This window comes from Parus major, chromosome 2, assembly GCF_001522545.3.
Source record: "Parus major isolate Abel chromosome 2, Parus_major1.1, whole genome shotgun sequence".
Lineage (NCBI taxonomy): Eukaryota > Metazoa > Chordata > Aves > Passeriformes > Paridae > Parus > Parus major.
The window spans coordinates 16,353,911-16,380,967 of NC_031769.1; the positions used below are offsets into that span (position 1 = coordinate 16,353,911).

The 27,057-nt window shown below is 37.4% G+C and overlaps 1 protein-coding gene across 4 annotated transcripts in view; it reads right to left on the reverse strand.

Annotated features, from left to right (window-relative positions):
* The window catches only part of MYO3A (myosin IIIA), a 112,185-nt gene that overhangs the window by 39,992 nt on the left and 45,136 nt on the right, over positions 1–27,057 (reverse strand). For 3 of the 4 annotated variants that reach the window (XR_002001455.2, XM_033511442.1, XM_033511451.1), the window contains exons 7-18: positions 25,404–25,469; positions 24,850–25,005; positions 15,800–15,899; positions 13,402–13,518; positions 12,546–12,650; positions 12,382–12,465; positions 11,415–11,617; positions 9,575–9,673; positions 9,360–9,474; positions 5,889–6,015; positions 4,931–5,141; positions 2,943–3,090 (exon numbers count right to left, since the gene is read on the reverse strand). Coding sequence is in view for 3 of the 4 variants with exons in the window: in XM_033511442.1 (XP_033367333.1) it covers positions 2,943–3,090; positions 4,931–5,141; positions 5,889–6,015; positions 9,360–9,474; positions 9,575–9,673; positions 11,415–11,617; positions 12,382–12,465; positions 12,546–12,650; positions 13,402–13,518; positions 15,800–15,899; positions 24,850–25,005; positions 25,404–25,469 (1,531 nt within the window). In the remaining variant the exon portion in view is untranslated. Of the gene's footprint in view, positions 1–2,942; positions 3,091–4,930; positions 5,142–5,888; positions 6,016–9,359; positions 9,475–9,574; positions 9,674–11,414; positions 11,618–12,381; positions 12,466–12,545; positions 12,651–13,401; positions 13,519–15,799; positions 15,900–24,849; positions 25,011–25,403; positions 25,470–27,057 lie in introns of those variants that run through there. The other variant, XM_033511446.1, reaches the window with a different exon arrangement.

Sequence of the window (27,057 nt, forward strand, 5' to 3'; positions counted from 1 at the left end):
CAGTGATATTTTTTATTTTAACTTACAATTAAAATACATTACTGGTGTCAACTCAGGAGAGTTCTTACAGTGAACAGAAAGGATTCTGAAGCCACCTGAAGCTTTCTCAAAGGCTGTTTTTGTGATATAAAACTGGGACAACCATGTAATAAATAACTGAAAAGTGATGTCTTATAATGACTATGAATCATACCACAAATCATTCTGTGCCATTGGGTTGTAATGCAGAATAACACATTTCTGATTTCCCATCTCTGAAAGGGGGAGATTTACACCCACACTTGCATGAACTTAATCTATATAGCTTCTTCTGCACTGCTGTAGTAGTACCTTTGGAGACTGCTACAAGATAATATAATGAAGTTTGATATAATCTGATGTAGTGGTTTGATGTAAATTAAGGTAGAGGGTTGGTATTACAGGCTAGATGTGGACACTTGTTATAGAAATATAAGGACTGGTATAAATGAAATATGAAAGGGAATGTATATATAAGCACCAGGAAAAATAGTCTTAAAAGATAAGATTGTGATAGCCTGTTATTTGAATGAAGAACATTTGTTTATAACAATAAAACTGAGGAAAGAGATCCCTACATCAAGAACAGGTGGCCTTCACTTACATAAAAACACAGTGCAGAGAGTTAGTGAGTGGAACACCCTCTAAACCTGTCAGCAGGAGCATGGCTATGAGATTATAGCACATCACACACAATCTTCTTACGACCCCACCAAGGAAATGGACTGTAGGCATAAAAATATATATATTCCCAACAAGTAAAGCCAGATGATGACCTTGCCTAAAGATTACGGATGCTGAAGTAAATAAGGGATTGAGAAAAACAACCATTGCTAAAGGCTGTAAAAGACATGTCCAAAAGCTATTTCAACAAGAAGAACCTAACAGACATGATGAAGACTTGCCAGCTGGTGTCCATTATTCCATGTGTCACTCACAAATTTTCTTGGCCAGACCATATGAACACACACACCCACACCATGGTGCATTCTATGTATCTGTGAGTCAATGAATCTATGAGAGAATGAATGGAAGTGGGTAAAATGGATGTACTTAGAGATTCTGTAAATAAAGATTAGCTTCCCCTTCCATAGAGTCTGTAGTTGTACTAATTTCCCACATCTCATCTGCTGCTCATCTGCTCAGTAGCAGAACAGCCACCCTGACCATGGTGCAGCAAGGCACATGCAAGAGAGGAAACTGTTCCTACTACATGGTGACATCACAAACCTCTGCATTAATATAGGTCTAGCCAAAAAGTTCTGTAACAGGATGCCTAGAAACAAGTAAAGGCAGATTACACTGAACTTGACCCTAATTTAAAAGGAGAAGGAACATTAAGATGATATTTGGGTGTACAGGAATAGGGCTAGGAAAGCCAAGGCTGGTTCCTCAGCAACAAAAGGCAACTAGGGAGAATGTGGTCCTGCTGCTGAAGAAGTTTGTGGATGACATGGAAAAGGCTGAGATATTCAATGCCTTCTTTGCATCAGTCTTGACTGATAATCCCAGGTCCCTGAGACCAGGGGGAAAGTCTGGAGCGAGGAACACTTAAACTTAGCACAGGAGGATCAAGTTAGTGAATATTTAAGCAAAGCAGACATACTCAAGTGCCTGGGTTTGACAGGAATAAATACTGTTGCTGCAGTCTGTGCTATTTCCATCTCCCAGATGTTAGGAACAGCTTCTAGCTTCCTCTAGAAGGGCACAAACAAGTGTCCTTCTTTTGTGAACTTGTGTACTTTGGAAAGAAGATGACTAAGTAATTACAGTAAATCTAGTAAAATTTACTCTGGCTTTTAGATGACATTAAAACCAAGGAAACACTTATGTTGATAATGTTGCGAATAAATCTATAAAAACAACTACAAGATACAAGAGTGCAAGACAACATTTCCTGAAATAATTGGGAAGTGGATAAAACATTGAGGCATAAAATAATAAATTGTAGTATTACACATAAATAGATAAAACTCTGTACTGACACATGCATGTACACATCTGCATACATGGACACATTACAAACCTGTATCTGTCTCATCCTTAAAACAAATAGTAATTAACACTGACAAAATACTCTGTTTCTACTAACAATTAAAATTACAATTCAGGAGAATTTTCATCCATGTATCATAAACACCAATAATTTCAGTAAAACAACAGAAGTATAATTTCACCTATGGTTTGAATTCTGACTGTTCTGCCATAGAGAATTCTGAAATATTTCATTTTTCAGCAATATCATTTTTTTTCCCTGAACATGTTATTTCTTCAAATAACAATATTTAATAATGATTAAAAGGTGGTTATTTTAATTCTTCTGGAATTATTTACAAAGTTGAGATGATTTTTTTGAGGTTTTTCCCTCTCCTCTTCAAATTCATTAGGTTTTATATTTACAATGCTATTACTTTTCTCTGCTTTACAATAAATTATTTAAATTAAATCCATCATTATTTAGCTGAGATGATTGAATTTCTCAAGAAGAACAAGATAATTGTGAGATTTGCAGTTTTTAATAATGGAATTTCAGTGTTCATTAACCTTATTAGTAAACTATTATGAACACTGCACTTTCAAAATTTTGTTACCACTCATTTACTTTTTACCAGAGAATCATACATTACAACACTCATTATTATTCCTCAAGAAAACAACATTGCATTTGCATCAATCAGATTATCACAGTGTTATGTTGCTTAGTTACTGTAAATTTCAAGTTTAATGCATTTTATGTTGGCATTTTACTTGCAAATAGCAAGCATTGCTTCATGTAAAAAGTACTTAAAAAAACTCCTTTTATAATCTACTATTTACAGAGAAGGATCTATCTACTATTATGGAGAAGGAACAATGTAGTTTCTTGAGACAAGGTTCTATATATTGAGTAATACTAAAGCTGCACCAAAATAACCAATACAAACCTGTTCCCAGGCAAAGACATGTTGATTGAAGTAGAACTGAATTTGTTCATTGGCAATGTTGATACACAGCTGCTCAAAAGAATTTTTTTTGAAATTCTCAAAGCCAAAGATGTCAAGAATTCCAATATTCAAGCCATCATCATTTTCACTGCAAAGATGAAATATAATTTTCATTGTTGTATCTTTATTTTACCTTAACTACCTTCATTATTATTTCACAAAAGGAAATCATGGGCCAAATCTGTACACCAGTTACACAGGATAAGATTTGCTGGACCAGATATCTCTTAAAATGACAACACTTGTTAGTTTGAAATACATAAATGCAGATCAATTCGAAGATTACTGCAATACAGACCAGATATATTGAATCACACAACAACCAAATCAACTGATAAGTGATTAGAGGATTTACAATTTTAATTTTACACTAATGTTTGTAAGTGATTATTCTCAAAAGCTGACTATAGTACAGAAAGAACATGCAGTTCTTTTTGTTTCTCTTGTAGTAACACAGGCTTTACTCACCAGCATCCTGAAATTAAAGACTATTATTTCTTCATATTATTTACTCATAACACTTAAAATTGCTTAGTTTAACATTAAAGTAGAAAGAATGACTAGCTAGACCTTTTATGCAGCTAAATAACTACTTTATGCACTGGGATGTGGTATGAATTTAAGTTACCAAATAAATTCCAGAGAAGCACTGGAAAAACTTTGGGTTGATACTTCAAACAAGGCATACTGAAGATATGTGAGCACTTCTGCAACTGGAAAAAAGCGCTAATGTTTTTTGCTTAAGCAAAAAAATTAAGAGTATACAATTTTATAACAGTGAGGCTCACACTAGTGTCTTTTCTAGGCAAGTAAAATGTAAATCTCATTCCTTCTATAAAACCTCTTTGAGGGGCTATCTGTAACCATTTTTTAATAAAGATTTAGGAAATCAGAAATTAAGAATCAGCCTCAAGACACCCATGAATAGTACTTAAACCTCTTTGTGAAGTCCATCTCAAAAAAGGAAGGGATCTGAATTTGGTGACTATTTCATCTGTCTCAAAATTACATTTCTGATGAATAGACTGCTAAAATTTATCTGCCTCATTCCTTTTTCAGAGCTAATTACATAAAAATAGAAAATGCAAATAATTTTACTGCCACAAAATCAAGCAAATTGTTTGGGTTTTTTTTTTACAATGAGCATTTCAGGTTGAATTTTCTCCCTCCTGACCAGCATAAGTAAGCATTCAGTTTGAAAAGGGCTCTGTAACAGACAAGTGAGAGAGGAACACGGGCTAGAAGTGCTGCCCCATCTATCATGGATTTTATGCCATCACTTACTGATTAAAGTTCTGTTTATTGTTGCTCTGGTGTAACCAAATACTTAAAACTTTAGATAAATTTTAAGATTACAACCTTGACTCTCCTCTGATATTTAAGAAGAAAAAATCCAGGAAATCCTGATCTGCAAACCTATTTGTTATTGATATGGTGTTTAAAATGTCACCTGGTAAGTGTAAAGCAGACAATACCTTCAGTAAATGTGTTTGAAAATTATTCCCAAGCATATATGAAACCATGCTGATAATAACAGTGACAGCTGATAATAACAGTAAAAACAATAGCATCAGTGTAAATAAGATCAGAATTTGACCTATGTAATCAGCATGATGAATATCAAAAGTTTACTCTGAAAAAATACAAAAGAAAAAGCGTTAAAAGTTAAAAGGGTTAAAAATACAAAAGAACAAGAAAGGGTTAAATGAGTAACAATCAACAGGAAAACATGGGATGCTTTTGCCAACCATATTTACTGTATTTTCATTATACACTATGAACAGAACAAACCATTTTCGACATGGTGGAATCATAAACAAAAAAAACAGCAGAGAAAAAGAACTTAACTACACTAAATGCTCTAGTGTAAGACAACATTATTCCTACAGGAAAAAAATATTTCTTTATTCTGCAAAATGTCCTTTTACCTTAAATGTTTGTCAGGTTTGAGTAAAGTGTTGATGCGATTGACTATCCAGCTGAAGAGGCGTCCATACAGTGCTTTGGCCATGGCATCTCTGACATCAGTGGCTTTTTCCACAGTGTTGGGACGAATAATTGTTTCTCCTCGAGTCACTACACAGTGAGAGGTGAGGGCCTCTTGCAGTTCATCTGCCTGAATACACAGCAGGGATGCGCCTGGGAAGGAATGTCACAGGCACAACTCAGAGTTTGGAAGGTGACTATGTAAGAAGTGCCCAAGTTGTGAGGTGTGAATCCCCCTCTCAGCTGTAACCCACTCATACAAGTACTTCTGTTCTCCTTTTGTCCCAAAAAAGGGGTGCTTCTTTCCCAGTTCTATAATATTTTTCTATGGCAAGAAAACATGCAAGAAGATAGCGTGAAGACTTCATTATCTCCCCAGGTGTAATTACTGAGAAACACTGAGAAAGTGTAGCAAATTTCTGGAGATCTTTGTCCCTTTGTCTCCTCTACCTCCCAGAAGCTTTTAATGTAAGGTATCCCTTCCAAAGAATTAGTGAGCCACATTTCCACAGGCACATGTGGGGAGCAAGTAATGAGCATCTGAGAAAGAAACTGGGAAAAAACTATTCAATGTGTTAATGAGGTTCTCCATCAAATGTTCAAATAACCTTGGAAAATTTCCAAAGATTTTTTTCAGGCATCTGCAGTATTAGTCATGTTTCCTGCATGCCAGTGAACTGGCTAGTCAATAAGATGCATAACACGGAATTTTTTTTCCTTTTTTGCATTTGAATTCAGGTGGGCTTAAAATTAATCTACCTTCAGTTTTAAATTGTCCTTGCAGAATTTCCATGTGAATACAGTTTTCATTGATACCTCTCTTACAATAAAATAAATTTGCCATGAAAACACTAAAGAAAAACAATGTTAAATCAAGAAAAAAAAAACAAACCCACTCACAGTTTTCAAGGGCTACTGGATTGGAAATGTTGCTCTTGTCAATCATATGCTCAGATACTACTGCAGAAAATTCAATGTTACCCACATTTAAAATGGCAGCCAGGACACTGTACACACTTCCAAGTTCCTGAAAAATATATTTAAAAAAATGCAATACTTAATAGCCAGGTAATTTGCCTCGGTGGTCTGTGTGGGCATATGCATGTGTGCTGCTTCCTGCTGTCTGCCATGTGCCCACTACTTTATATTATTTATTAATTATTCCTATTCTGTGCTTAGCAAAGTCTTTCAAGAGTAAGACAGTAAAAAATGGCAAGTCAAACCTTAGCTCTCTTCTGCACTTGTTGACAGGATTGACACAAAGTAGGGAAAGCAAAAACAATGGTGTGCATACCCTCTTACACAGAATTCAGAGGTTATTTATATCTACCCTTCACTGTGTCTGCAGATGCAAACATGTCTAAAAATTTAACACCTAGATCAACAAAAATGAAAAAAAGAAAATCTGCACTGATGTTTCTTGCATCATGATAATAAAGGCACTCAAAATAATAGGTTTATATCATCTCCCACCAATGTCATCAGTTTCACTGGGAGAAGAGCGAGGCCTCACATCTCTGATTTGGCAAGGCACTTTACCCTTCAAAATGTCAGTTAGGAACTCACCAAAGCATCTTAATATGGACTTTGCTTAAACAAATTTAGATTTCAAATTATTTAGGAGGTTCTGCCATGGTTTAGTTGATAAGGTGGTGTTAGGCTGGACTTGATGATTTCAAAGGTCTTTTCCAACCTAATTAATTCTGTGACTCTGTGAAAAGGGACTCTCTCTTGAAAAAGGCTGTTATTGCTCTGGATAGTGAAGTGATATATACAGTAAATTAAGTGCCTATACATGAATTCCAAATAATATTTGAAATGAGTGAAATAATGCTTTCATTGAAGGTTGGACTTAGATTTTAACTGCAAATTTCCATCTGAATGGTGAATGGTTATTATTATACCTGATGATCCGAGTATTTTATTCCTCAGAAAATACTAGGTGTACTTGTAAACCAGACAGGAGCCTTTGATGTATATTTTGAGGCATATAGTAATAGTATGTTTTATAAATAGCAGGTTAAAAACTTTTGCAGTAGTTTTATAACAAGCAGTTTTGAAAACCTGATTGGTATTTTATAACAATGAACTTTCTATAAGTGCACAGCATTTTATCCATATTATTCAATAGTTTGCTCGTACCAGGCATCATTTACTCAGTTAAAATCTTTAATTGCTCTAGAATACTTGAGCTTGTTTTCAACACTTTCAGAAGTTAATCTAGCAGTTAATAAATGGTGATTTCAGTGACAGGAAGACAAACTGGGTAAACTCACTCTAAAAAATTATGCTGAGGATAATTGGCATGCAATTTACTTAGGATTAAGCACTCATTTTCATTTTAAGCATAGGAACACAGTTGAAATGCAAAGAAATGGATAGCTTAACTTCTGCCATCATGCTGTACAATAGGTAGGGCTGCTGACATTTTTCTGCCCTTTTCCAGTGTGTTTGAAATCTGGCTTGGTCTTTCTCATACAGTATAATTATTGTTCCCCTCAGGCAGTCCTTCCTTACTAATTTTGCCATGCAGCCTGAAATAAAACAGTATGATCTTAAGACAGGGGGTACTGACAGTAGTTACTTTTAAAACCTGTCAGTCAGTTAAAAACAAATTTCAAAGAAATAAAGCTTTGTTTACATCTCAATTTTAACTGAAGATTTTTTTTTTCTGTCTGTGTCTTTTGGCTAATAAAACACTGAACTTGCTTATATAGAATTTCCTCTGTGCACTAGGATGAATGTCAAAGTTTAAGGCTGCATTACTAAAAAGTGAACTTAGGAAAGGAATTCAATTTCCTATGGGATTTTTTTTCACTGAAAAAAAATTGTCTTTGCGCATGTATCCAATATCAGAGCCCCAGAGGGGGAAGAAGACTCTTCCCTCACTCCTGCAAGCACAGCCTCAGACAGGCTGATCCACCCTGAGGAGGATGCAAGGTGGGCTGATGTGGCTGGGGCTCACAAGTAGCCACAAGCAGGTTGCCTTTGGCACTCAGCTTCTGAATCTGTGGGGTTCTACAGGTAGATAATTCTTCACAGATTCAGCTCCCAGTGGCTTGCTGAGTTAATCAAGTGAAGATCCATGCCAGAACTGCACAATGCAGCCAGTGACCTGGTTCTAACTGCATCTTCAATGTGTATGGAAGGCTTCTTTTGGATGATCAGGATTATTGTTTCCACCCGTCCAAGTGAACAAAAGAACTGGAAACAAAAACAGACTTGCTGCTTTTCATGCTTTAAATTAGGAATTATCAAGGTCTCTGGTGCTGTGACAAAACTGCTATCAGTGCTGAACCATGAATGTCCTTTCATGCTGCTTCTGGAAAGGTGAAAGCACAAGTGAAAGGATGTGATAGTACAGGTGTGATATTACTAAATGCAGTTGTGAATAACATGTAGAGGAGAAAGAGACTGTGAATGCCACTGCTACTACAACCTAATGTAAAATGACTATGGAGGAACAAAATAGGTGAATAAATCTGTTCTGCTATCTATTTCAAATATTTACATCAAGGGCAGCCAGAAATAGTCAACTGAAGTGAGCAATTTTCTGTGATAAGCTCCTTACCACATACAGTTTTGTCAGAGAAATTAAAAGATACATCCATTTTGCAGCACTAGTACTGTATTTCACAGGTACTGTATGGATCATACCTCTATTATTTATATTATTTATAAATAAAATCAGAGATATGTGATACCTGTGATGCACAACCTCTTATGGTAAAACTATGTCATAGAATGGGATTTCTTTCCTTTATAAATCCAGTCCCTTTTTAATTTTAATTCTACTGAAGACAGACTGAGGAGATGGGTTTAACAGCTAGCTGAGAAAGGATAAGAGATCATAAAGAAAGAATGGGTTCAGTTAATGTTTAGTGATGAGATTCATCTCTAAAGGGATTTAAGAACTTCATTCAACTTTATCCCTGGAGTTGTGAAAATGTACTGAGTTCATCAATACTCAGATCAACTCAATGAATTTTTAGAACTCTCACCGTGGACTTCCTCTTAAAACTGAGATGAGGCTCATATTCACAGGCCTAGAATTATTGGCCAATAAACACAGCATAATTTTCTATGCATTAAACTTTTTAAAATCTTCTCCCCACCCAATTACTCAGCTGTGCTGTGTTCACTGATTTCAAAGTCTCATTGACTAATACCATTTTATTGGTTTATCAATGCATTGAAACCCTAAAAATTTAAATGTTACTATACAACAGTAAGTTGACCGTGCAAGATCCTAAAACATAAACACAATACTGCTAAAGGAAGAAAATAACAAGGCAGATTTGAATGCTTTACATAAGTTTTTCCTGAGGTAGCTGGTGAAGTTTACAAAGGAAAAGGGTTATCAGCACTCACCTCCAGTGTAAAACCTATGACTTTGAAGCACTGTTCTATTAATTCAAACTGAGACTTGTAAAAGCTATTGTTCATGAAATCTTGCACTATTCTGAAATGATCATTTTGCAGATATCTGAAAAAGTTGATGGATACAGAGTTAGAATGTAAATGAGGCTGAGAATTCAACATTGTGTTTCTTAGTAATCAATTTATGCAAAAATAAACTGCATTACCTGGGAGGTCTATATTCTGGCAGTTTATAATGTGCCAGTTTTTTCTTTTCAGCGAGACCAGCATAAATATAATAAAAAATATGGAAATTTTTTTCTCCTCTGAAACAACAGAAACAACAAACTGATTTAGTAATATAACCATGCTACATTTAACTGATGACACACATACTATTACTAAATGTTATATTAATAACAGGCAAGATTCACACAAACTGACAGAAGACTCTGAAAGAAGCTTTATTATAGAACTTCCTGTGAATACCCTTTTCATGCCATTGTGTGTTTGTCCTGACACTGCCAGGGTGGCTGCTTGGTGCTAAAGCAGCTCAGTGATGCTTTGCCCTTGATGCAATTGGTAGATGCTATGTGAGATCTTGCACATTTCTCACCCACCTACACTGAATGGGCTGCTGACCTCTTTAAAAAATCTTCTGACTGTGGGAGAGGAATACACTCCTGGTTCACTGAATGCATCAGGTCTGTTGTGTCCTTTAGCCCTGAACCAAGAAGCAGACATTCAGCAAAAGGGCCTCATGACTTGGCAAGCTTTGCCTAGAAGCTTATTACCCAAACCTAGGACAGGGGTTTATTACACATTCAAGGTTCCTGTGCTCCTAGTGAGAAAGAATTAGATGAAAATTTGCAACCACAACTGAGCCCTGAGATGCCCAAGTCAGTCACTACTGAAATGGCAAAAAGGAGTTGTGCTCAAACCCCTGCTGTGTGAATGAGCTTAGGTGTATGTCTCAGGGGCACCATCAGATCATAGAACCATAGAATGTCTTGGGTTGGGAGGGACGTAAGGATCATCTAATTTCAACTCCCCTGTCATGGGCAGGGACACCTTTCACTAGACTGGGTTGCTCAGAGACCCATCCAGCCTGGCTTGAGAACTGCCAGGGATGGAGCAACTTCTCTGGGCAGCCTGTGCCAGTGCCTCACCATCCTCACACTAAAGAATTTCTTTCTAATATCCAATCTAAACCTACTCTCTCTCAGTTTAAATCCATTGCCCTTTGTCCTGTTACTACATGCTCTTGCAAAAATCTCTCTCCATCTTTCTTGCAGGCTCCCTTCAGGTGGAAGGTGGCAATTTGGTCACCCTAAAGCCTTCTCCTCTATAGGCTGAACAAGCCCAAATTATAAGGAACAAGCTGTTCCTTATAGGAGAGGTGCTTCATCCCTCTAATAATCTTGGTGGCCTTCTCTGGAATTTCTCCAACAAGTGCACATATTCCCTGCAGTGGGGACCCCAGGGCTGGATGCAGCACTGCAGGTGGGGTCTCACCAAAGCAGGGCAGAGGGGCAGAGCTCCCCCCTCGACCAGCGGCACACACTGCTTTGGATACAGCCCAGGACATGTTTGGCTTTCTAGGCTGGGTCATGTCCAGCCTCTCATCCACCCCCAAGTCCTTCTTGGGAGGGATCTTTGGCCTATAAGCAAATTCTACTAGATGCTCCAAAATGGAAAATAAGCAAACAAAGAAATAAACTACATTACTAGAGGAAGTAAATCCAAGTGATATACTTAACACAGTGTTCCAAAATCCCACAAAGAAATGTGTACCTGAACTATGAGAAAGTTTTTAAGCCTTTACACATTCTTATTTCATATGTCACATAGGCATAAGATTTGTTTAAATAACCCAGGGGGTAATGAAAAAGAAAATCTGAAGCTGTTTTCAGCTAGCTTACAGATTTATAAGCTATTCATATACAACTTTTAAGAAAAAATTCCAGGTACCTTATTCATCTTTGTGTTTTGAACCAAGGTGATTTCCTGTAACATAAGCCTACTCTGTAAACTTCAAATTAGGTCAAATACAATTCTCATACTTACACTGCCTGGTGGACAACTCGGGATTTTTCAAGGAGGTACTCTGAAATCTGAGCTCCTACTACAGTGCCACCACAAGTGAATTTCATTTCCAAATATTTTCCAAATCTGCTTGAGTTATCATTGATAATGGTGCCTGCATTCCCAAATGCTTCTACAAGGTTGTTCACCTGGAGAATCTTCTCCTGCAGAGTCCTGTTATTAGCCTGGATATGAAAAAGACATTGCTTCAAATTATGAGTAATTATTCAAATACCGACATTTTTAGGCATTTCTTTAATCATCTCATTGGTACTGTGAAGTGTGACATAATCAGGGCAGCCATTCCCATGGGAATTATATGGAGAGAAAGGCATATATATACATATATATATATAAAATCAAATCTGTCAGAATATAGCAATCTTCAGAACTAAGGCTGTCTGGAAGAGATAACACACATAATGATAACAACACTACCAATGAATTTCTGTGGTTCTGAAATGGCCAATCTTCTTTTAGGATTCTTGTTAGCATCTGATTACTGCTCCTCTGAACCCTGCCAATCCATTAGTTTTGCTTTCATCTCTCCTGGGGCATGGAAAAAAATGTATTTTATTTGGACAGTTACAGTGGCCACTTCCCAGAATGACGATGTCCCACTCACAGCAATCTGGTTGTGGAAGGATGAGAAGCTAGAAGAGGGTTTTATTTGGTACTCCTTGGGTGATTGGAGGCACTCACTCAAACAGGGATCTGACTAAGTCACAGCCCTCACTGCAGTGGGTACTTTTCCCTGTGGAAAGCCCAGCATATTCTCCAGTGACCCTAGTTCAGGGGGGATGAAGGAGTAGATAGATTGGCATCATGTTCCAATGTTCTTTGGAAAATGTGTAACAGTCTCACCCCACCACCCATGTCCTGTCCATAGGTTCAGCTCTTTAGGCCCACGACAGCACAGCCTTACAGAGACATCCCCTCTGCCACTTACCTTGCCCAGGACAGTGAGCTGCTGAACCAGCAGATGGGCACTTTGTGTCTTGCCAGCTCCACTTTCTCCAGAAATAACAATACACTGCAGAGAACAGAGCAAGACTGAGCTCATCACATATCTCTCAGCCTGGCAGAGGAGGTAATTAGGCACCTCATCTATACCTGATCAGAGTTGTATGTCACCATGGACTGGTAGCCTATGTCAGCAACAGCGAAAATGTGAGGAGGGTTGGCAGTCCGTTTGGCTCCAATATACAGTTTGGAATGCTAAGTGTAAGAAAAATAAAAACATTATCACTGTTCTTTAAAAACTTTTTTTTTAAAATTGAAGTTTGGCTTTATTTTTAGGTTAGTGCACAGCATGCTGAGGTTTCCAGCAGTGATGTTTTCTGAAGGAGCTGTTACTGCACTCACTATACCATGAATCTGTATGCACTCAGGACTATAAGAACTGCTAAAAAAAAGAAGGGCAATTTTCTATGATTTTAGTCCTGATTACACTATGAAACTCAATTTATTATGAGAAAATTTATTTTTGTCAGACATCATATTTCCAACTTATTTAAATTTATTTGTGCTTCCTTTCCTATTAGTATCTCCGCATGATATTGATGTTAAAACTTGAGATTTTTTCTGTACCTGTAGTATCTGATAATTAATAACCCCAAATTATTTTATGATCCGATTTTAGTATCTTTCCCCTTTTGTATAATAAGAAGACAAATTCCCTTCTGTATAATGAGGAGACAGATTCACAAAAGTTAACATTTTCCACAATTGCAAAGACACTAGAAATTAGTTCTTCTGGAGTTTCTAATTTCTGTGCTGAAATTCATCAAGTGTTAAGAATGTGTGTCAATGTACACTTGAAAGAACATCTCTACTGGTAATTCTGTTTTTCAGAGTAAGCTAAAATAAATCTCAAAAATGGTCTTACTTTATACTTAACACAAATATTTATATTTTAGTGGAAATTGGTGCTAGTTTAAAATAATGAAACCTAATATAATTTTCATACCTGTGAAGAATAAATATCTATGTTCCGAAATGGATTGACAGCGATGAGAATATCCCCAACATAAGTGTAGATCTGGTCCTTGGCATAACCCTTCTGCAACTGTTCTGTTACTGTATTCTGATGGAGAAGGAAAAGGAACAATGAATCACATGGAGGAAAAAAAAATATTAGGAAAACGTATAAAATATTTTTATAGTTTCAATGAGGGAGGACGGGGAGGGAACGTATTCATAGTCAGGAGTACAATGGATCATGATCAAAAGTAAGCAATATTTTCAAACACACTGGCATTTCTAATTTTTTGTGTCCAAACTCACTTTGAACAATATATACTTACTTTTCTAGAGCCTCAAGTGGCTCTAGAAAAAGGAGTTAATAAGTACTGCTTTCATTCAGTTCATCAGAGGTTTCCATGAGACAGCCTTGTCTACATTTCTACTACTAAAGTTTCATGTAACTTATCAAGAATTATTTGACTGAGTCCATAACTGCCATTACTGATATGAGCTGCTCTAACATTTCTCTGTTATGTTACAACACAGATGTTCAACTGTTTGGTTCCAAATAATGTAAACAATGAGGCATCCTTCCCTATTAACAAGCAGTCTCTGCTGTGATTGTTCTTTGCTGTTGCAGAGCCAGTTCCCCCTGAACCAAGAAAAAAGAAGGGCCCATTAGTGGCATTCAAATTTCTTGATGTAATTTCCCTCAGCTTCTTCTGCATACACAGCTGGGTAGATAAAGTGCCTGCTTAGGTTTCCAATCAAAACAGGCCACAGAGCTGAATGAAGAAATTCAAACCAGCCTTGAGATTAATCTGAGGTACATGTGAAAATATTTAGGCTCCGTATCGACTGGAACAGACCAACTGGCAGCAGAGGACTACAGGAGTTGCTTTCTTTTCTCATCTATCTAGTTACAGTGTTGTACAATGTGTACTGTTTAAAACACTTAAAAGCTGAATTCTCAACAGCTGTAGAGGTTATACTTCCTCCACGAGAAGACATAAAGAGAAAATCTTGGTTTTCCATTGCTTTGATAAAGTGGATTTGAATGCTCTCTTTTGTTTTGGCCATAACCAATTCACATTACAGAATTATTTTAGGGAATTTCTGCCTTTCTTGAAATTATTTCTTGCACCAATAGAAGATCTCTTGTCTTGCTCTGATGATGGGGCTACCTAAACTGGAAGAAAAATTTGAGTGGAAGAAAGAATATAGTTCTGAGAAGCTGCCATTCATATGTGAAAGTGGTTTTAAACTGGTGTTGATTTAGTAACACCACAAAGTCAAATGATGGGTTTAGACAGGGGCTTCCTGAGGACTTCCATGAGAATGCTCCACCTTTAAGGAGATGGGATATATTCCAGTTTGTCTGGTTTTTTTGTGCAATAAAATCTCTTTAGCTTGGATTGTTTCTATATTTCATGGTGAAAGATAAAAAAAACCCCGCAACAGTCTTACTCTTCCCAATACTAATAAAATGCTTAAACCTGAAGTAGGTGAAGTTTAGATTAGCTCAATTGCAATTAACTAACCATCAAGCTACTATAACAAAGCTCTTGGGAAGATGGAAGATGTTCTGTGAGCTGTCAGCTTTGTGCAGCTTACCAGCTCAAGTGCCACAATGAGTATTCTGGACTGACAAAGATACAATACACCAGAGAAGTTTTACAGATAAGAGAATGTGAATTATAGTCTATGCACAGCCCAGCAGATGAAGAATGACAGTTTGTTTACAACCACTGATGGCCTCCAAGACCTGCAGATAATGCGCTGCAGCCTGATTCTTCTTTCTGGTTTTGAAGCTTAAAGCATAAACACAGCAGACTTCCTCCCTCCCTCCTTTGTGCCATGTTTCCCTGCACCTAGTGGACTAATTTTGAACTTTGATGAACCAGTGGTATTTGTATCAGTAATTTGGTCAAAGGTTCACCAGCAGGCATTGACAGATGAGAGGCTCAGCTGACATAAATTGACCCTCATTCATTTCCACACCAAAATAAGACTGGGAGAGTATGGTGAGCTAGTTTAAGACAACTCTCAGTGTTCAAGCAACAGGAATGGAGGGTCTTGGAGGTAGACCAATTTTAGGTTAGCACAGCATTGCAAACTGGATACTTAGCTGTAATAAAATCCAGTGATATAAATCCTGTTTAGCCAATGGTGGTACAAACTGTTTGGTCTATAACTCCAGGGATTGTTTTAGCTTTGAGTTGGAACCTTTCTGACGTAACAAATATTGTTTAAAGTATTTGGCATAAAGTGGTGAAATGTCATTGTACACTTACACAACTGAAGCCTGACAATGCAGTTGAATTTGAAAATCAACAGCACACCATTGTGATTTAATATATGATTACTCCTCTTCAGGAAAATACGAAAAAAGAGGTTCTTACCTCATCCAGTACCTCCAAGGTTGCTAAATCATCTACCTCTTCTTGGTTTGAAACTAGTGACTTACTGTAGTTCCCTTTCTTTGTGTGAATACGTTCAAATCTAGAAAAGAAAGAGATACAATCTCCTGACACAAGGAAACACAGAGCAGATCTTGCATCTGCAACCATTTTGAAGGCAAAAAAATTCCAGCTTTCCATTGTTCTGAATTTAAACACACAAATGTCTGAATAGCAGGACAGGAGTCAACTTCTTGGTACAGCACACCTGTACCTGACAGTTAGGCTATGATTTAATCCCAGAACTGCTATCATGAAGAACTTTGTCACTCTATAGATCCCTGCTTTCATCACACCCCTACATCAGCTGCAAGACTGGAGCTTGGCAATACAAGTTAAAAAAATAGACCGTATTTATAAAGGATGTAACAGTGAAACTCTGGCACCAACATGCAAAAAGATCCTGTTAAAAGTTATGTATAAGACAAAACCAGGGGTGTGTGATGAGAGAGTATGGCAAAGATAATGCAGACAAAGCACTCAGGATGGAAACATTTCTAGCTTAGTAATCACAGTGCTCTAAAGTCTGGCTGAGATGACCACACTATAGAGCAAAGTGCTACCAAGTGCTGGGGTAAGTAAAATACATCTGGCCCAAATTTTCTTGGACTCACTAGGGAAAAAAGAAACAAAATTTCAAATATCTTTCTTATCAGGGTTAAACTTCAACTTTAAATTTGTCTTAAAGTTAGATTTCTTTTCTCCTTCAATCAAACCATAAACCAAACTTTCTGCAGCCTTATTTTAATTAGCAAGAAAATCTCGAGACTTGGATCATTCTTTATCCAAGAGTAAGGGCATTGCTAAACAGAGCAAACACAGCAGAGAATGCAAGGTTTAATTCATATTAGTTTTACTTGTTTTATGAGATGAGGGAAAATAAGGGCAAGGGAAACTGGATAAGTAACAGCAGAGTTCACAAACTGAATCAAGCTCAGATGTGCAATAAGGCACATTTGATCTCCTGACAGGACCTCACTCCCCTTGATGCCACTGGTGGGAAGGCACCTCTCAAACACAAGGAGCCTTGGTAAACAGCCAGGAAAATGTTGTGTGAAGCACTCACTTTTTACCTTGATCTCAGACAACATCAGGGACATTCTTTATGTAATTTTGTATTTGGATATATGGCATAGGTAAAAGCAGACAGGTGTTTTCTACACAGGCAAGAATTTTGATATACAGTGAACAGATGTCAGAAGAATGTAGTCACACCAAGATGGGAAGTTAGAGTGAGTGAACGTCACACTGATGGGGAAAGCTGAACACTCACCCATTTACTGCATATTTAGTTAATAACCTGTTCCATGAGCGTCACCTAGTTCATCAGTGCTGCTTCAGGTCATGCTGGCTGTGCACTGATGAGGGATGTGTCTGCAGAAACTCAAGCAGGCACTAACTTGGTGCAATAACTAAATGCCAGGACTGAAAAGGGACTGGAAGAAATGGGAAAATGAAAAAGCTCTCCCAAACTATAAGCGCAATCACAATCTGGAAATCCAGACAGGAGAGCACTTCATCTATCACTTCTTTCAATTTCTCCTGTCTCTAACAATAATTCCCTAAGGATGACAGAATGGCCTGTCCTCATCCTGGTGCCAGTTTCTTCCTTCTTTACACAGGTGCCAGCTATCACTAGAGTTTTTTTATTGTCAGCAATGCAAAGGCAGGAGCTTCACACCCATAGCTTCACACCCATTCTGCAACTTTACTATCAAGACACAAACATGGAAGACTTCCTTGCAAGTCCTACCACAGTTTCACATTTCTGTGCCAAAACTGCAGCACAGTATCCAGGGAGGAGGCTAAGTGACCAGCAGGCACAATGAACCAAAGGATTGACAGGATCTACATTATCCTAGATTTAACCTATTCTTCCCTTTCCTTTGGAATCCAGTTTTACCATGAAAGCTGCCCTGACAGTACTGTCCTTACAATAACAGTATGAGACAATTTTTGGTAGCATGTACCCCCAGGTTGTATGAAAGAGGATGTGGTAATATTAATATTTAAATTAACTCCCCAGTCTTGCATAATCTGCTGCTGTTTGATTTGCATTTAGCAGTTAAAGGACATTACTGAATCCAAAGTCAGAGGTGCAGACAATATCCTACCCTCTCAATAGAAATCCATCCCCTCTATAATTCACACTCCTATTTATACCTCTTTTTAAAAGTTTCATTTAAAAAAATTTAAATTTGGACAGTTGAAACAATTTCTCCTTTGTACCTGTATGAAGGTAATTTTGTGTCCAGGGGGTGCATTTAATATCAGGGTGACTTTGAGAGAGAGCTATCAATATGTACACAAGGGAAAGATCTGGAAATTGCTGGACTATGTCAAGCTCTACTATTCCATTTTTTCCATTGCTGAAGACAGACCCAAAACAATGCATCTGTTGAAAGCTTTGCTTTCCATTTCTGGTGGAACTGTTATGTATTGAACACATTTTTTTTAATATGTTAGATCCTTAAATGTTACTGCATATCAGTGAGAGAATTGTATTCCCAGGGTTAGTTTCAATTACCATTTCTCATTTAATGTAAGAAACTAAAAATTGCCTTGCAGGAAGGGAGGAGAATGCTCCAGTTGTGGACTCTTTTCCTATTTTATTTTATTTTATTTTTTTTTCTTTTAAGGAAACAGATCTCTGTGTATGCCAGGGAAGTTTAATTACATAAAATCGATCCTCCTGTAATCCTCTTCAGCTGACATTATGAGAACACTAGCGCTTGTTGGACCAGATTATATTCTTCATTCTCCAGAGCACATACGAGTAGTAGATTTGCAGAACACAATGTTTTTCCACTTTGCTGTCAAAGGGCACAGACCCCTCAAGGGCAGTTATACTGCTTCACTCCAACCACTTAAAAAAAACACACATCAGTGCTGTTGACATCAATGCTGAAGTTTCATTAAGATCATGCACATAGACATTGTGAACTGAAATAACCATGTATCTCTGCTCTGCTCAAAAATAGGCATTGGATTTTACAAGCATGCCCGACAAGCAATTCAGGCAGCTAAAGGCCAGAAACATCAATGCAGTAAGGACAAGAAAATGAGCCAAGGCAGCATTGTTTCTGTGCATTCTCTTTCACGCCAATGCTCCCCTCCCTACACTTATCTTTCAAGATTCAGTTAAATCAAAATGAGGCAACCGCAGCTTTTCTTCTTCAAATTGTCAGAATGTATTTAAAAGATTTCTGATAGTTCCAAAAATACCATGAAAAGGAAAGTGTGACTCATGATGCCCTGCTGAACTCTCTGCCTAAACTGGTTGGAGAATCATCTACAGACTAAGAAGTGACAGGAAAAGGGCTGTCCTTAGTACGAGAGCAAAGAAGAAACTAAAAATAATGAAGTTTTTGTAAGGTGAAGGTGGGAACAGCTGTACATGTCCCAGCAGTTACAAAAAGCAGTAAAATGACAAAGAAACAACACAGAGAAACCTCTACTGGATCTGTCATTGCTGATGATTCCATTTATCTGGAGGCTGCAAAAAGCAATATTAATTCACACTTAAAATCAGAATTTTTTCTTCACAGATTGATCTTGTGAAATCTGCTTAAATAAAACGACAGTCTGCTATCTATTAGAAATCTGTACCTGACTTTATAAAGTGTAAGACTTCAGTGATAAGCCTGCAGCAGCATCTGCACAATGCTTTGCAGACAAACCTGTGTTCCCCTCTGTATTTAAGTGATTGACAGCACTGAGACTACAGGCTGCAGTCTCGGGGAACTGTGCTGCAGCTTATGCAATGTTCCTGAGAGCACACTGCTGCCCTGCAGAGCTATGGGGCTTTTGATTCAGAAGTGGCCATGCCCAGCTCTGCACAATCTGTTTGACAAAGCTTGTACTGCTTTTCCATGACCTGTAAGCAAAGCAGATTATTATTCCTTCACAACAGCCTCAAGAAACAGCCATATCCCTGACAAATTTCAGGGGGAAGTATGTGCTCTTAACTGAGCAAATAGGAGATCCCTAAAAGGACTCTTTGGGATTAGTTCCTCATGAGTCAGGCCCACACACTGTGCTCACAGCCATATCAAGACGATAAAGGAGAAGCTCCATGGGTAAGAAATGCCTGCTGAAGTGTCCCACCTTCAGGAGAAAGGAGTTGCTGAGCAGGTGGACTGGCACAACAGTAAAGTACTACTTCAGAAGTTAATACTCTTCATTCAGGCATTGCTGTTGTCCATTGACTTATACAGAAGAACATTATTCAGATACAGAGACGTATATTAGCTATGAGACTGGAGATCTGCTTATTCTAAGGCCTTTGTTCCCAGAACTTCCTACTGCTTTTACAGCCTGAGAGAAGTTTGCAGCATGGCCATCCTACATAGGTGAGTCCTCAATGCAGAGACATGCACTTCTTGGGAAAACAAAGCCCACACTGAGTTCCAGGAAAGAAAGAACTGGCCTGAAGGGATCAAAGATTGAACTGGAATTCTAAAACCTCCCATTTAAGCCACTACTCCCATCCAGATGTCATCTGGAGACCTTGGCCAATGCAGTACTGGACTGTCTGTGTATTATCTTGTACTGCTTGCTCCTCACACTGTCTTTGTCAAGTCAGCATGGTGATCCCCCACCCTCTCCTACAGCCTGCCCTGCAGAGTTGAAGGATTGCTGTCAGCTGCTTTCCACTGGCAGGATGAGTCAGAGAGACTGGGACAGAGTGAATGCCCAGAAAATGGGTGACACAAGTCTGTGCAATCAGGGGAAGTCACAAAAAGAAACTTTATGGTACTGCCTCTTTTTAATAGGGGTCAATAAATTGACAACCAATTTGTGCTTGTTGCACATGAACTTCTAGGAAATTATCTCTCTGGCCTTTCCAAACAGTTAAATAGAGCAACTGTTTAGTATTCTGTTACTCATTTCAGTGCCAACCCTATATGGCAAATACAGGAGGACAAACTCCCAAGAAAAGAATTCAGCTCACCCGGAATTTTGCATCATTTTGCAGTAGAATAGGTCTCTTTCCCGTAAATACTCAGAGAGTATGTAAAGATGACTCTTAATCTGAGGACCAGAGTAATTTGCTGAAATCGAGGTGCACTGAATATCCCTCATATGTACAGCTCATTCTGGAATGACTCACAATTCCCAGGAAATACACAATGTACTAATCATTGCGTATTTCTACAGAGATTATTGTAAAAGCAGTCAAGAAGAAGACAGTCAAACAATTCAAGATAAAAGTCTTACAAGCCTGACTGTCAGGTGTAGATGCGACAGTTCTGAAGGTTGTTTCAAAGACAGCTATTTCTGTTGCAGAGTAAAATTCTTTACAATGCAGGCATTTTTTCCCACTTTTGGCCTAGCAAGAAGTGTATTTTTAGAACTGTTTTGGGGTATATGCTGCAGTGCTCGTTTTTAATAACTACTTTCATCACTAATTATAAATTTCAACAGCTATACTGAAAACCTTTGTCAAGCTCAGGGTCCCTGTCCTGAAAGTGACTCTCACAAAAATCCCACCAAAATTAATTACACTTAGTATGCAACTTTGCCTGCTTCACCTCTTCTCTAATGTGAATTTATCCCATACAGCATATTTGATATATAGCTCATATACAATTCCCAGCAGCAGATTTTAAAGATGTTACAGTCAGGATGCTATGGGAAAATATTAATGCATCAATGGACATTTTTTCCTGCTATTCCCATTGTCATTTCAGCCTGAGTCCTGATCTAGGAAAGGTTAAGTTGCAAATAGATATTTTTAGCATAAAAAATGATGATTTTAGAGAAAAATGTACTGCATTTGCTCAAAGTAAAAAAGTGGAATTTTTAAAGAAGCTCATTGCTAGTATTCATGCTTTTTTGAGTCTTGAGTAGCACAAGATATTCTAGTGCTGGAACACTATACAAAGGCTACTGGAAAACCACTATTATCTTCTGCCACCTCGATTAAATCTGGAGCCAGGCTGTGGCACATCACCATTTAAAGTTTTATCAGTGTTAATTGAGATGTTTCTGGTTAGTCAGATGGTTGATGGGCTCTCTTCCTCTTGTTGTTTCTCTTGTTTCCAGCCCTTGAGAGGATGCAGTACAGTGCAGAAGCTAAACCCTGGTTCCTCTTCACTGGAATAACAACTCTGGGAAGGTTCTGAGGGCACTCATGACTCGGTGACTCCCCAGTGTTATTAAATACCTCAGGAACAATGGTGCCAATGGGAGAGACTTCAGGGTGGCTCCACTCTGTGCCTAGAGATTACACATCCTTTCTGAGCACAAAGATCAGATGTGAGTGCAAGGCCCTCTGCAAAAAACCCTGAGAATGTGACATAATGTGATGAGATTTTCTTTTTCAACTGTATCAACTGCATGTACAGCAAACAGCAAGGTAAGATCACAAGCACAACAGACTACTTCTACAGAAATCAGTCAGAACTAAATCACACCTCAGCCCAATAGGCTAAGAAGGTGACTTAATTTTGAATGAAAACAGACATAGTGCACACAATAAAACCTAGTGGCTAAACCTCAGCTATTAATTTTTTCTTTTCTTCTGCAATACAAAACTGCAATTAATGAAGTTAAATTTGATGAGGAGAGTAAACACATACAGAGTAAATAACCAGATTTCTAACTTTCACCTTTAACTCAACATTACCAAACTTAATGATTTTATATGCCAATGCCCACTTATACAACACAATACAATTTCAAATACAGCACAATTTCTTCCCTCAGTGGAAGGAAAAGATCTTTATCCCTTAAACTACCTGCCTCCCACTGTCAAGAAGAAGGAGAGTTATGCCTTCAAATTAGTGACTGAGAGAGTGTGAGCTCGAAATCAGGTAGAAGTTTCACAAGGAAAGTTGCCAGCAACTGGTGAAGGTTCAGAAATTTCACAGCAGGATCCTAACACATCAGTGTAAAAACAGTGCCAGAACAGCATGAGCAAGAAAAGAGCAGCTCTTCCAGGGACTTGTCACTATACAGCTTCTGTCGTGACACTAAATCAGATCTACATGGTAATTCTGTACAGACACCGCTTTAACGCCATTTGCTTTGTGCAGATTAAAGGTCAGAAGATACATATGATTAGTAATAAAAGACTTTTTAAAAAGCATGACTACTGAATTTAAAGATCTTTGTATAATCTCTTATCATTCACAGCAGAAAAAAAACCACAAATGCTGTTCTGTAGTCAGTCTTACAGCATATTTCACAAAATTACACAATCACAGAATCATTGAGGTTGGAAATACTATTTATTAGTATTTTAAACTGCTAAACTGAAATATGGGCTATGCTCAGTTTAACCATGCCATTTAAATTACACTCTGAATTAAATAAGTACATTTTTTGTGCAGATTCAGATTATTAATATTATTAATTTGAAAGAGAAAATTATGTTTTCCTTTGAGAAATTTGACATACAAGTTACATGTGATCAACTATAAAAAGCATAGGTAACTTCATCACACAGTAATATATTTCCTTAAATTCTAGTTCTCATGAAGAGCCATCACCTTATAAAACACAGTCTAAACAGGACAGAGAAAATACCAGTAAATCATCCTGCTCTTGTGCCACTTGACTGCTCTATGCACATGCAAATTGGGCCACTTTCTTTATGTTTGTATTGTGCAGAAAGCAAAAAAAGTTCATGTAGTTTGCTTTATGCTGCATTTACATGAAAAAAATAAAGAATTGGGGAAAAAAAGGCTATGAAAACAAAAGTGAGTTCTCTAAAATGAGTAAAAAAGTCACAATACCCAATTGACTGGAAGCTTGATTTTTTTCAGAATTATTTAGGCTTCAAAAAGACTAATATCACAAATGTTAATAAGATTTCAATTCATATAACCTAGTGTTTTGGACTTATTTTACTGCATATCATTTCCCTGTGTTTTATAAATAAATGATATTAAAAGTCTGGATTATGTTGCTGGTTTAGTGCTCAGCACTGACATCCAATAAGCTTATTTGAATTCAAGAATCTTTCTGGATTAAGCAAATGTCAAGTCTGCAATATATAGAGCATATAAATCCAGGCTGAAGCTTAAATTTAAGCCAAATGCATAGTTTAATACCGAGATGTCAGAAAAGAGAAAACACTGCTCCTCCCATATCCAGTTAAAGTTGAAAAAACTTCAATAACATAATTCTTTAGAAACAATTTTTTACCGTTATCTTCACAGCATAGAGTAAATAGAAAATTCTCCAGAAGTAGAACTGAAGACCGCTGTATATATTGTTACTATAAATGTGTGAAAGGAAATATGGCAGATTTGAACAAGCATTTTTCACGTAGATGATAATGCCAAAATGTCTTTTAAATTTCATGTTCCATTAAAAGAAACAAAAGAAAAAGCATCATGCTCTTCCTTGAAACAGGTGCAGTCATACCAGTAGTACTTCAATACTCATCTACAACATTTCACATCTGATACATGAGTGTACTGTATGGAGCTTTTTTGATTGTAAAACTGAGCCAAGACATTTTCAAGTATTTTAAACAAAATCCATCAGGTGTTGAGTGATTTGTTCAGGATTGATATCACTTAGATACTAGTGGAAGAAAGAATCTATTCAAGAAGACATAAGATTTGAAGATTGCAAAACACGGTCTGCTAAGACTATCACTTATTTCAGAGTCAAAACCAGCCAATTCCAGCAGGAATCTGACTACCTGTTTTTAGCACATTTACTCAAACTAAACATTAGCTGACCATGCAAATGTAAGAAAATGCTGAACATCAATTTCACCTACCCAGCTTTCTAAAAGCTGGGGTCTAAGACTGTATCTTGAGTCACAGAAGAAAGGGGAGTCACTTCTGAAGACTGTTTCATCCTGCATGTGAATCATGATGCCTCTCTCCTTTCATTGGCACTACAGGGGACCCCAAATATTAAGCATTCTATTTTTTTTATAAGAGCTGAATCCTTCTCTGAGTGCCAGTCATCCTGAAACAGTGGAAGTATCAAAATTGACCCAACTGGTCTACTTTTGTAGCTACTTTTACCTTGCCTTTTCAGTGACTCCCATTTGTTGATGAACATCAATAAATTCCATGAGTTGCCTTTGTAGCACGTTTTCTTTTCCTTCAATTTGCTTAATAAAATCATGCTGCAAAAGAGTAGATACTGTCGGACGCTTCTCATAATCTTTAGTCAAGCACCTGTGCTGGCAGAAAAAAACATATGATCATTGAGGGTTCACAGTTAAGTTTTGAAATGCTTGTCAGGAGTTCATTCATGCCACCATATTTATATACATCCATCTTAATCAAAACAGCTGTGCACTGAAAACTGATATGACTTCACAGAACTGAGGAGTTCAAGAAGTTAAATTATTATATTTTAAAACTAAATATTCTTTAAATTAAGAAACATCAAGGGTGTTGAAATGCTGTTTCATGTTTTAAAGACAAAGCCTCACTTGGAAGTCAAACTGGATTTACAAACTAGCCCTTTAAGGAAGAGTACTAGTTACAACAGATTACCACAAAAGATATTTTGCACATGACATTTACACATGGTTCCATATTTAACCAGAGTGGTCTCAGTTGTTACTCACTTGTTAATGAAGTCATTGAACTCAGGTGACCACAGCTCAGGCTGCTGCAGTGTTGGAGGAGGATTCCTGCAAAGGTCAGTGTTATGATAAGTTAATAAGCTCCTCACTTGACAAAAACAATGTGTGAAGGCAGGCTGAGTAATGAGCTTTAGAAGGCCACCGAAAAAAGATAGTGATTTCCACTGGTAAAAGGAGCATGGGTAGATGATGCAATGCCTCATCAGTTCTCCTGCTTTACATAACTAATAAGGAAAAATAGCATTGAGATGATTTACCAAGTGTAGCTAAGAATCACTGTGATTTTTTCAATCAAATCAATAAAAGGAAATTAAACTAAGGACCCATTAATCACTATTCACTTGTAATGGCATGTTCCTTTTTTCAAGCCCAAAACAATATACTTTCTTAGGAGAATTTTTTAAAAAAAATTCTATTTTAAGTTTTCTCAGGAGGACTGAATTAATCAACTTGCTGAACAAAGTGTCTGAAGAAACTGTTTCTTTGTTAATTATTCCTCATTCATCAGAAGATAATCTGATAGAAGTGAAGGTCTAAATACAGATTTATTGTAAATAGAGATACTGCTTTCTTTTCTATTGTCAGAGCTGTTTACTCTAAGTGTTAATTTAGTTTAAATGGTCTTGACATTCTTCTTCCATTCAGAGATGCCATTTTCACTGAGTATGGTCGTGAAGACAAAAGGAATGACCAACCAATATACATGGTGACTTGCTTTTCAATCAACCATAACTGCTTTTCTTTAAGTGCTGCTTAACATTTACTTTATCACTCTCAGGTTTTACTTGATGGGATGAAAGGGTATTGGAATTATACCAATTAATGTAATGAAAGTGTATTGAACTTATATTTGCTTCAGGGCAGAAAGGTCCCCAGTACTTGTAAGAGTATAAGCCAGAAGTTTTTTTTTAAGTCCTCGCTGCAGTGACTGACCACAATAGTTTGTAACTGCTTTTCCTACAGCAAGCAAGGGTAGGAAGAGCATTCATACTCTGTTTCAGTGCCAAGTCAGCCATGATTTCTTAAACCTAAAGGTAATTTAAACTAATTTGGGCATTTAGGCTGAAAAGGACTCTAAGCACTTACATATACTATATGGGCTCAGCTGTTGTAGTACTGCTCCTGCTCCAAGGGAAAAATCCACAAACTATTACTGTATGATCATTACCTACAGACTTGGAGATTGATGTTCTTTGAAATGCCAGAAGTGGAACTTTGGGTACTTATATTTTTCAGCTTCAAAGCAAAAAACACAAAGGAAGTTGCTATTTGCACTGCCCAAGGACAGCAACACTGGAACTTCCAGAAGCAGCACAAGCTAACAAAAAGCTGAAGCCTAAATGTATGTGAGTGGGGGAACAACCTTTGCTTCAAAGGATAGAAGATAACTCCTGAAAACAAATATGGGACCTGTTCACCACAGTGGCATATTCAGACTCTGTATTCCTATCATGTCATTCTTTGTAACAGAATACACGAGACTCAAGTAAGTCCTGCTCTAATGTGGCAGCAGCTCACTCAGGAGAAGACCCTGAGACTTTTTCTCAAATGTAGCTACAGTCAGCTCTGAATGTCTCAATGTGCACACATGGTTAAAGCAGAGCCTGCAGAAAATACAACTGGGCTAAGCATTTTT